Consider the following 12,321-nt stretch of genomic DNA (forward strand, 5'->3'; position numbering starts at 1 on the left):
ATTTATACCACCTCGTATTTCACTATCTCTTCGCTGAACTAGTGCACCTATTAGGTGTGTTGGGGACACAAGAGACTTCTTGCTTTGTGGTTGCGAGGGTTGCATGAGAGGGATATCTTTGACCTCTTCCTCCCTGAGTTCGATAAACCTTGGGTGATCCACTTAAGGGAAACTTGCTTCGCTGTTCTACAAACCTCTGCTCTTGGAGGCCCAACACTGTCTACAAGAATAGAAGCTCCCGTAGACATCAAGCTATTTTCCGGCGCCGTTGCCGGAGGAAAGGTAAAAGGTACTCACACTCCGGATCTCGGCTACTAAGCTATTTTCAGCGTTGTAAGTACTCGAAGCTATTTCCTTTAGATCCTGCAATTGCATCTTTTTGTTTCTTGTTTACACTAGTTTGGCATAATGGACAACAATGAGCTTCTTATTCTATTTCCTGATTTAAGACATGGATGGTTTGATGCGAAAATTAAAAAACCTATGGAACATATTAGTATGAACGCTTTGAACACCATTGTTGCTAATGATATGGAAAATTCTAAGCTTGGGGAAGCTGGCTTTGATGAGCATGATATTTTTAGTCCCCCAAGCATTGAGGAGAAAATTTACTTTGATGATGCTTTGCCTCCTATTTATGATGATTATAATGATAGTAGTCTTTTAGTACCGCCTGTTATGGAGGATAAATTTGATTATGATTATAATATGCCTCCTATATTTGATGATGAGAATAATAATGATAGCTACTTTGTTGAATTTGCTCCCACTACAACAAATAAAATTGATTATGCTTATGTGGAGAGTAATAATTTTATGCATGAGACTCATGATAAGAATGCTTTATGTGATAGTTATATTATTGATTTTGCTCATGTTGCTACTGAAAGTTATTATGAGAGAGGAAAATATGGTTGTAGAAATTTTCATGTTACTAAAATGCCTCTCTACATGCTGAAATTTTTGAAGCTACACTTGTTCTATCTTCCTATGCTTGTTACTTTGCTCTTCATGAACTTGTTTATTTACAAGATTCCTATGCATAGGAAGCATGTTAGGCTTAAATGTGTTTTGAATTTGCCTCTTGATGCTCTCTTTTGCTTCAAATATTATTTCTTGCGAGTGCATCATTAAAAACTGCTGAGCCCATCTTAATGGCTATAAAGAAAGAACTTCTTGGGAGATAACCCATGTGTTTATTTTGCTACAGCTTTTATTTTGTATTTGAGTCTTGGAAGTTGTTACTACTGTAGCAACCTCTCCTTATCTTATTTTATTGCATTGTTGTGCCAAGTAAAGTCTTTGATAGTAAGGTTCATACTAGATTTGGATTACTGCGTGAAGCAGATTTCTTGCTTCGTCACGAATTTTGGCCTAGTTCTCTGTAGGTAACTCGAAAATTATGCCAATTTACGTGAGTGATCCTCAGATATGTACGCAACTTTCATTCAATTTGAGCATTTTCATCTGAGCAAGTTTGGTGCCATTTTAAAATTCGTCTTTACGGATCGTTACGTTTTGACAGATTCTGCCTTTTATTTCGCATTGCTTCTTTTGTTGTGTTGGGTGGATTTCTTTGTTCCATTACCTTCCAGTAGCTTTGATCAATGTCCAGAAGTGTTAAGAATGATTGTGTCACCTCTGAACATGTGAATTTTTGATTACGCACTAACCCTCTAATGAGTTGTTTTGAGTTTGGTGTGGAGGAAGTTTTCAAGGGGTAAGAGAGGAGGATGATATACTATGATCAAGAAGAGTGAAAGAGTCTAAGCTTGGGGATGCCCCGGTGGTTCATCCCTGCATATTTCAAGAAGACCCAAGCATCTAAGCTTGGGGATGCCCAAGGCATCCCCTTCTTCATCGACAACATTATCAGGTTCCTCCCTTGAAACTATATTTTTATTCGGTCACATCTTATGTACTTTACTTGGAGCGTACGTGTGCTTTTATTTTTGTTTTGTTATTTTCATTCTCTCGAATAAATACATGCTTGTGTGGGAGAGAGACACGCTCCGTTGGTTCATATGAACACATGTGTTCTTAGCTCATAATGTTCATGGCGAAGGTTGAATCTTCTTCGTTAAATTGTTATATGGTTGGAATCGGGAAATGCTACATGTAGTAATTGGTAAAATGTCTTGGATAATGTGATACTTGGCAATTGTTGTGCTCATGTTTAATCTCTTGCATCATATACTTTGCACCTATTAATGAAGAAATACATAGAGTTTGCTAAAATTTGGTTTGCATATTTGGTCTCTCTAAAGTCTAGATAATTTCTAGTAAAGAGTTTTGAACAACAAGGAAGACGGTGTAGAGTCTTATAATGTTTACAATATGTCTTTTATGTGAGTTTTGCTGCACCGGTTCATCCTTGTGTTTGTTTCAAATAGCCTTGCTAGCCTAAGCCTTGTATCGAGAGGGAATACTTCTCATGCATCCAAAATCCTTGAGCCAACTACTATGCCATTTGTGTCCACCATACCTACCTACTACATGGTATTTCTCCGCCATTCCAAAGTAAATTGCTTGAGTGCTACCTTTAAATAATTCAAAATTTATCACCTCTTATTTGTGTCAATGTTTTATAGCTCATGAGGAAGTATGTGGTGTTTTATCTTTCGATCTTGTCATTTACTTTTGACGAGACTTTCACAATGGACTAGTGGCACATCCGCTTATCCAATAATTTTGCAAAAAGAGTCGGCAATGGGGTTCCCGGCCCCAATTAATTAACTTTCATTAATAATTCTCTTCACATGTTTTGCTACGATTCATCAGTAAGCAACTTAATTTTGCAAATAGACACTCCTCCATGGTATGTGAATGTTGGAAGGCACCCGAGGATTCGGTTAGCCATGGCTTGTGTAAGCAAAAAGGTTGGGAGGAGTGTCATCCATAAATAAAGAAAAAATAAACTAAAGTACATGTGTAAACAAAAGAGAAGAGGGATGATCTACCTTGCTGGTAGAGATAACGTCCTTCATGGGAGCCGCTCTTGAAAGTCTGGTTGATGAGGTAGTTAGAGTGCCCACTACCATTCGTTGACAACAACAAACACCTCTCAAAAATTTACTTTTATGCTCTCTTTATGTTTTCAAAACCAAAGCTCTAGCACAAATATAGCAATCAATGCTTTCTCTTTGAAGGACCTTTCTTTTACTTTTATTTTGAGTCAGTTCCCCATCTCTCTCCACCTCAAGAAGCAAACACTTGTGTGAATCGTGCATTGATTCCTACATACTTGCATATTGCACTTGTTATATTACTCTATGTTGACAATATCCATGAGATATACATGTTATAAGTTGAAAGCAACCGCTGAAACTTAATCTTCTTTTGTGTTGCCTCAATACCTTTACTTTGATTTATTGCTTTTTGAGTTAACTCTTATGCAAGACTTATTGATGCTTGTCTTGAAAGTACTATTCATGAAAAGTCTTTGCTTTATGATTCAATTGTTTACTCATGTCATTACCATTGTTTTGATCGCTGCATTCATTACATATGCTTACAATAGTATGATCAAGGTTATGATGGCACGTCACTCCGTAAATTATCTTTGTTATCATTTACTCCGCTCGGGACGAGCGAGAACTAAGCTTGGGGATGCTGATACGTCTCCGACGTATCGATAATTTCTTGTGTTCCATGCCACATTATTGATGATTTCTACATGTTATATGCACACTTTATGTCATATTCGTGCATTTTCCGGAACTAACCTATTAACAAGATGCCGAAGTGCCGCTTGCTTGTTTTCTAGCTGTTTTTGGTTTCGAAATCCTAGTAAGGAAATATTCTCGGAATCGGACGAAATCAACGCCAAGCATCCTATTTTTCCACGAAGCTTCCAGAACACCCGAGAGCCGCCAGAGGAGGGCCCTGTGGGCCCCAGACGACAGGGTGGCGCGGCCAGGGCCTGGGCCGCGCCCCCCTATTGTGTCGTCGCCTCGTCGACCTTCCGACTCCGCCTCTTCGCCTATTTAAAGGTCCCTGACCTAAAACCTCGATACGGAAAAGCCACGGTACGAGAAACCTTCCAGAGCCGCCGCCATCGCGAAGCCAAGATCTGGGGGACAGGAGTCTACGTTCCGGCACCCTGCCGGACGGGGAAGTGCCCTCGGAAGGCTTCTCCCATCGACACCACCGCCATCTTCATCAACGTCTGCTGTCTCCCATGAGGAGGGAGTAGTTCTCCATCGAGGCTCGGGGCTGTACCGGTAGCTATATGGTTAATCTCTCTCCTATGTACTTCAATACAATGATCTCATGAGCTGCTTTACATGATTGAGATCCATATGATGAGCTTTGTATCGCTACTAGTTGTGTGCTACTCATGTGATGTTATTAAAGTAGTCTATTCCTCCTGCATGGTGTAAAGGTGACTAGTGTGTGCACCGTGTGGTTCTTGTCGTAGGCTATGATCATGATCTCTTGTAGATTGTGGAGTTAATTATCATTATGATAGTATTGATGTGATCTATTCCTCCTTCATAGTGTAATGTGGACAGTGTGTGCGCTATGTTAGTTCTTGGTTTATTTTGCAATGATCTATTATGCTCTAAGGTTATTTAAATATGAACATCGAATGTTGTGGAGCTTGTTAACTCCGGCATTGAGGTGCTCTTGTAGCCCTACACAACGATCGGTGTTTGTCATCCAACAAAAGAGTGTATGTAGCACATATGAGAAAGAGTTATTTATTATGCGATCAATGTTGAGAGTGTCCACTAGTGAAAGTGTAATCCCTAGGCCTTGTTCCAAATATCGCTATCGCTGCTTGTTTCATCGTTTTACTATGTTTCTACCGCCTCGCAATATTACTACCATCAACTACACGCCAGTAAGCACTTTTCTGGTGCCGTTGCTATCGCTTATTTATACCACCTCGTATTTCACTATCTCTTCGCCGAACTAGTGCACCTATTAGGTGTGTTGGGGACACAAGAGACTTCTTGCTTTGTGGTTGCAGGGTTGCATGAGAGGGATATCTTTGACCTCTTCCTCCCTGAGTTCGATAAACCTTGGGTGATCCACTTAAAGGAAACTTGCTGCTGTTCTACAAACATCTGCTCTTGGAGGCCCAACACTGTCTACAAGAATAGAAGCTCCCGTAGACATCACCATCCTCTCGTTCGTCTAGTCCACCTAGTACTCCTCGTTCTCCGGCTTCGGCTCCTTCCGATGCTGTCCCTTCTTCCTCTTCTTCTGATGACTTGTCTTCTGCAGATGAGCTTCCCCCTTCCCGGCCTATTCGTCAGCGTCGTGCTCCAGTTCGTTACTCTCCTAGTCAGTATGGTCTCTCTGTCGTTTCCGAGCCGACTTCTTATCGGGATGCCGAGCGTCATCCTGAATGGCAGCTTGCCATGGCTGAGGAGATCGCTGCGCTTGAGCGCACTGGCACTTGGGATCTTGTTTCTCCCCTTCCGGTGTTCGTCCCATCACGTGTAAGTGGGTCTATAAAATTAAGACTCGCTCCGATGGATCTCTTGAGCGCTATAAAGCGCGTCTTGTGGCTCGTGGTTTTCGGCAGGGAGCACGGCCGTGACTATGATGAGACTTTTGCCCCTGTAGCTCATATGACTAATGTGCGTACCCTTCTTGCTGTTGCTTCTGTTCGCCGCTGGTCTGTCTCCCAGCTTGATGTTTAGAATGCTTTTCTTAATGGCGAGTTGAGTGAGGAGGTTTACATGCAGCCTCCTCCTGGGTATTCTGTTCCCGATGGGATGGTTTGTCGTCTTCGACGTTCTCTCTATGGTCTCAAACATGCCCCTCGTGCCTGGTTTGAGCGTTTCGCCTCTGTGGTGACTGCTGCCGGTTTCTCTCCTAGTCTTCATGATCCAGCTCTTTTCGTTCACACTTCTCCTCGTGGACGTACTCTTCTTCTTCTCTATGTTGATGATATGATCATTACTGGTGATGATCCTGAGTATATTGCCTTCGTCAAGGCTCGTCTTCGTGATCGGTTTCTTATGACTGATCTTGGTCCTCTTCGTTATTTTCTTGGCATTGAGGTTTCCTCTACTTCGATGGCTTTTCTATCTCTCGGGAAAAGTACATTCGGGATCTTCTTGCTCGTGCTGCTCTTGGGGATGAGCGCACAGTCGATACTCCTATGGAGCTTAATGTTAAGCTTCGTCCCACCGATGGTGATCCTCTTCCCGATCCCACCCGTTATCGCCATCTTGTTGGGAGTCTTGTTTATCTTCGTTGTCACTCGTCCCGATATTTCTTATCCTCGTTCATATTCGAGTCGGCTTGTCTCGGCTCCCACCACTGTTCACTATAGTCATCTCCTCCGTGTTCTTCGTTATCTTGCGTGGCACGATCACTCGTCGCCTTTTCTTTCCTCGTTCCAGCTCTCTCCGGCTCCGGTGCTATTCGGATGCTACGTGGGCGAGTGATCCTACGGATCGTCGTTCGCTTTCGCTTACTCGTGTGTTTCTTGGTGGTTCGCTTGTTGCTTGGAAGACGAAGAAACAGGTCGCAGATTTCCCGTTCGAGTGTTGAGGCTGAGTTGCGGGCTATGGCTTTGTTGATTGCTGAGGTGACTTGGTTACGGTGGTTGCTTGCAGATTTTGGGGTCTCTGTTACGACACCCACTCCACTTTTGTCTTACAGTACAGGTGCTATCAGTATTGCACGTGATCCGGTCAAGCATGAGCTGACCAAGCATATCGGTGTTGATGCTTTTTACACACGTGCACAAGTACATGATGATGTTGTTGTGGTTCATTATGTGCCTTCAGATTTGCAGTTGGCGGATTTCTTTACGAAGGCACAGACTCGAGCGCAGCATGATTTCTTACTCTCCAAACTCAGTGTTGTGGATCCACCATGAGTTTGAGGGGGGGTGTTAGATGTATATATATCTGTCTATTGTAGTTTCCCCATATGTTAGGGGGCTTTCTGCATACGTGCACATGTACATGTACTATATATTGTGGCCTTTGGCCCCCTGGTAATACAACACGCATATTGCTCTAACATGTTAGACTAACCACAATGAAACTATTATAAGTGCTATCATGTATTTTATGTTGGCAAAAATAGGATGTAGTACTACATATATGATACATATTATAGCACGTACAATTAAAAAAATTAATGACAAACACATAAAATTTGCATTGAGATTTTACAAAATATTAAATATGATGAAAATATGATACTGTCTTATGATGCTATGCATAGTGAAGGTGGTATCATAAACTAGTATCATTTGTATGATACTGATGCATAATACTTTTCATTGTAAGTAGTCTTACCACGTCTCGTCGGTCAGTTCAAACAAAATAGGTGGTATATCCAATATGTTCCCTTAGATGAGATGAGATTGAGATGTAAGCTTATGTCTTTGTATGCGATACTAAATTTCCCCTATGTTTTAGTTTGATCGAGCTACATATATGACATCTCCACAAAGAAGAAGAAAAATTACTTCCTTCATCCATAAAATGATATTATGAGATTTATCTAAATTTAGATATATCTATACATTACAGAATATGTAGATACATTTAAATTTAGATAAACTTGAGGTAATACATTCATTCCGATTTAATAGACATCGGACACCACTACATGCTCTACTAGCTAGCTACCACTCCACATCAATTAGATCGGTACGGACGAAGTAGTATATGTGAAACTAGTACACATAAAGATCTCGAGGTAGACAACACGTTGAGGACACTACGTATGCAGTTACGTTGGCTGGTCGATGTGTATTTGATTTGTACAGTTGGGTTGGGTCGAGGAAGGAAACGTGCTCATTGAAGCAAACAATCTATGGTGGAACATGCATGCATGACGCGACCTGCCCCTAGTTTAGAGGTCTCCATTATTGACGTGCGTCATAGTTGCAGTACCATCTTCAGTTTGTTTGACAAGTCTAACTTTTGCCAAAACTATTGGGAAAACTATTTCAAAATCTCGTCCCCATAGACAATGAAGCTAAAGTTGTGCATGTCGACGTTAAAGTTTTTCGTAGCCAAAGTAGGTCAGCGTGACGCCATATACGGCGCCAAAAGTAGGTCGATGCCAACATTTTTCGTCGCCGAAGTAGGTCGGCGCCAATGGGTTTGACACCAAACCACCTAGAACCACTCCGTGCCTACAAAACTTGCTCCGGGCAGCACAATTTTGGCTCCAATCTCTATGCCGCTATATTTAGGGTCGAAGAAAGTCCATTTCTCATCCTTCAACTCTTGGAAGAGTTCACTTTTCATTCCAAAAATTAATTTTAGTTTAGAATGGACCTTAAACTCTCGGAATAGTTCACTGTTCATCCCTTTTCGGTTGGTTTGAGAAAATCGCTGGCGTTGAAACAAGAAATATTCAACCAACCGAATTGGTTTTAAACCAGACCAACTCAAGCTAGCTGAGGTGTCAAACCCAGCATCTTAATACAAAAATTGGAACCCTTATGTCATTTGTAGAAAGACTATAATGCATGATGTATTACTGATCTGGTGCATAGGCACGCATATATATAGGTACAAGGTGGAGCCACCACGTCCTCAACTATACAATAGAGGAGGGGGCAGATGGTAATGTACAACGTGGGCCAGATAACAGTACACCAGATAATATCTACTCAACACCCCCCCACCCGCAGTCAAAGCATCGGCAGAACCAACGCAAAGACTGGATCGAAACTCCTCAAAGGACGTCGTAGGTAGTCCCTCTTGGTCATGATATCATCCTGACGGCCTGCTCCTCTCAGCTGATTCAGCAGCTCACTGATCGTCTTCAGGTTGAGTTTGCTCTCAAGGACTTGGGACCGCTTCACTACTTCCTCGGCATTGAGGTAGTACGGCGTGCGGGTGGGTTCTTCCTTCATCAGCGCAAGTATGCTCATGAGCTTCTTGATCGCGCTGGGATGCTTAATTGTCACCCCGTGGCCATGCCTGTCAATACGATGGCCAAGCTCTCTGCCACTGATGGTTCTCCGACACCGGATGCTTCGTTCTATCGGTCCATCATCGGCGCTTTACAGTACCTCACTCTCAGTCGGCCGGAGTTGCAGTATGCTGTTGAGAAGGTGTGCCTTCATATGCATGCTCCTCGTGATTCTCACTGGACTTCGGTGAAGCGAATTCTACGCTACATCAGCGACACTCTGGACCTTGGCTTGATGCTCCATGCCTCTCCCGCCAAGGACATCATCGCCTACTCCGATGTCGACTGGGCTGGCTTCCCTGACACTCGGCGGCGGCGCAAGGGGAGCGTCGGCTACAGTTAGGGTGGCGGCCGGGGAGGTGGGGGTCGGCGGCCAGCTATGTTAGGATCGTGGGGGTGTCTGGTACCATGTAGAAAGACTGCAATGAACGATGTATTACTCTGGTGCATATGCACGCATATATATATATAGGTACAAGGTGAAGCCACGACGTCCTCAGCTATACACTAGAGGAGGGGGCCAGATGGTAATGTACAACGCTGGCCAGATAACAGTACACCAGATAATATCTACTCAACATCATTGAACCAGTCTCTCGCTCAATTTCTCTCATCTCTGAATTCAGTTGAAGCGTTGTGTCATGAAGGTTCGCTTGCTTTTGCCTATTACCATTGCCATGCCTCTTTGCTCATGCACAACTGCCTTGATTTTTTGGCCACCCATGGTAGATATCTATCTGACTAAACCGGGATAAGGACTAAAAGTGAATGATTCTGAGAGTTCGAGGTTCACCTTAAACCAAACAGAAGTTGTAGGACCAAAAGTAAACTTTCACTAAAATTCAAGGATAAAAATTGGACTTCTTTCTTTAGAGTCAGATTATAAAATAGATTCACCAGGGTTACATGAGGCATCGGGGTTTTGTCAAAAAAAAAAATCTCACGATATGAGTGATTTCATACTAGAGAGTTTTTTTTGAATGGCTTTACCTGAACGAAATGTTACCACGATCTCCCAGGTTGATTCTGACAGTGATCTGAGTGACATCACGCTGCAGGTTAAACGGCGCACGTGCCGGAATTCCCTGCACTCGAAATGGATTCCCTGGCTGTCTCCATCCATCCATCCGTCGTCCTCTTGCCGCTTGCATGCTCCTCGCAGCTTCCGCTGAACCTTCGTTCCCGCCCGGCGAAGTACCCATCAGCATGCAGAAACAAAGTTCCGCCGTTACTTCGACGCACGTGACATCCGGCGGGCGCGGCCGCCGGCGTGGCCGAACGGAGCTCCGGCGTACTGGTGACGAAGCTCGTCGAGTGGGCGTATCCACGTGGCACGTGCGGCACCACCGGAAGGTGGGACGGATCGACGACGCTTCCGGGAAGGTGGAATGAGATCACGGGGCCGGACAGCCAGCCACCTTCGAGACCAAAACATGTCATCCAGACTCAGCCGTCCATCGGACGTCGAGGTTAATCCAACGGTTAGCACCACCCTCAGTCCACCGTTTGACTCGTCGCCGTGTCGCTATAAATGGCCCGCCGCACCGCCGGTCTCGAGCTCTTCCTCCAACACCGCACTCTCCTCTGTCTCTCGTCTCTCCAAGACTCGAACCCACAGCCATGGCGATGATTGACACTGCCTCGAGCTTCGCCAACTGGTCCGACGACCTCTACCACTACGCCCCCAGCCCGGGCCTGTCCCTCGGCGGCGTCGCGGACTCGACGATCATCGCCACCGCCGCGGCGCCGACGAGCCCGGCGTCGGCGGGGTCCGGCGACGGGAGCCCGAGCCGGTCGGCGGCCGGGGTCCTGGGCCCTCGGGCGGCGGGCAAGCCGTCGGCGGCGAGGAAGCGTGCGCGCGCCTCGCGCCGCGCGCCCGTGACGATGCTCAACACGGACGCAGCCAACTTCCGCGCCATGGTGCAGCAGTTCACCGGCATCCCCGCGCCCCCCGCCGGCCCGTTCTCCGCCGGCGGCGCGCGGGCCATCAACTTCGGCGTCCCCGACTACGGCTTCCCGCAGCAGCAGCAGCAGCAGCCGGCGGCCGTGTCCTTCGACCACCTCCACCAGCGGCAGCAGCAGTACACCGGAGCCGCGTTCGGGGATTACGGCAACGGCACGCAGCAGGCCCTCTCCGGCGGCGTGTTCGGCCACGGGCTCGGCTCGGCGGAGGACAGGATGTTCCTGCAGAGCCTGCAGGCCGCGCAGATGCTGCCCGGGGCGCACGCAGCTAACAACGGCGCTAATGGCTACTTCGCGTAACGAAGTGATGAAATGAGTAGAAACAGAGAGATCGGTTGTGCTGTCTGAATTTCTTCGCATGTTTGTTCAAGGTAGATCATTTATCTGAGCTGCACCGATGTAAATATTAAGATTTTGCCAGTAATTGTGTCACTCGATCTCTCGGCTCATGTCGGGTTGCGGTGCTCATAATGGGAGAAATCGATTGATGACTTGCACGTACTATCTAGTTCTGTAGCGGTGGGTGGATCGTTTTACAAGCAAGGTCTCGAGGCCATGGCGTGGCCTAGGGTTGCCGACGGATTTGATTGGTCGGCGCCGATGATAGGGGCCCCACCCAGTCGACGGGACACGGGAGCAGAAATGCATGCTTGCGAGGGTGACCAGCTGATGACGTTGTGAGGTCAAAGTCAGACTTGTCCTGCTGCGTGCGAAATACGAGACGAATTATCAACATCAAATTTTCGGAAAACACAAAATGCACGCGGCCATCCGGAATCTGTTTTTTCAAATTTCGAAAAACACATTTCGAAATTTCAGAAATTTTGGATTTGTTTTGCATGGATATGCTTATTGCTTAATGAGGTCCACAAAATCTTATGATGAAATATGCCAATTCACATGCTACACAAAAATAAGAAATATGTGGATCTATCATGAGAGTGGCCAGATGGCTCCCGAACTTCAAAACGGCATTTGAAAGTTTCAAAAAAATCGGAACAAAAATTCTAGATGTAGAAATAATAAAGTCTACTAGTGTGCAAAAAATCAGTCCAAAATTTGTTATATTTTGATGTTACAAATTTTGTTTCCGATGTTTTTGAAAGTTACAAATGCCATATATTTTTAAAGGCCACCATGTAGCTCGGGATCCATTTGTGGTTTCTGGATCTATTGCACTCTTTTCACTGGTTCCAATAATTAACTATACAAACTCTCTACTTAGTCCACGGAAATGGCATTAGGAATTCTCCTTGTTGCTTACTCGCTCGAGCAACCACCAAGCTCTCTGTTCCATTAAATTTATCTAAAATTTGTCTAAATTCGGATGTACCATCAAAATATACATCTCCACCACTAACCCTAACCTAATTGACCAAAATTTAGCCCCAGGATACCTACTGGGGCCTACGGGAGCGGCAGCGACAACGACGATATCGCTCACTCGTCGTC

At 45.0% G+C, this 12,321-nt stretch overlaps 1 protein-coding gene across 1 annotated transcript; it reads left to right on the plus strand.

The window, feature by feature from the left end:
• Positions 1-10,485: 10,485 nt before the first annotated feature.
• LOC124681786 lies at positions 10,486-11,301 on the plus strand. Its single transcript, XM_047216611.1, has one exon. The coding sequence runs from the start codon at positions 10,528-10,530 to the stop codon at positions 11,167-11,169; it is 642 nt and encodes a 213-aa protein (XP_047072567.1). The 5' UTR covers positions 10,486-10,527; the 3' UTR covers positions 11,170-11,301.
• The last annotated feature ends 1,020 nt before the right edge of the window (positions 11,302-12,321 follow it).

The sequence above is a fragment of the Lolium rigidum genome, chromosome 1, assembly GCF_022539505.1.
Source record: "Lolium rigidum isolate FL_2022 chromosome 1, APGP_CSIRO_Lrig_0.1, whole genome shotgun sequence".
NCBI lineage: Eukaryota > Viridiplantae > Streptophyta > Magnoliopsida > Poales > Poaceae > Lolium > Lolium rigidum.

Excerpts from the sequence above, each read along its gene's own strand:
- LOC124681786 (XM_047216611.1), top strand. The coding sequence starts at position 10,528 with ATGGCGATGATTGACACTGCCTCGAGCTTCGCCAACTGGTCCGACGAC.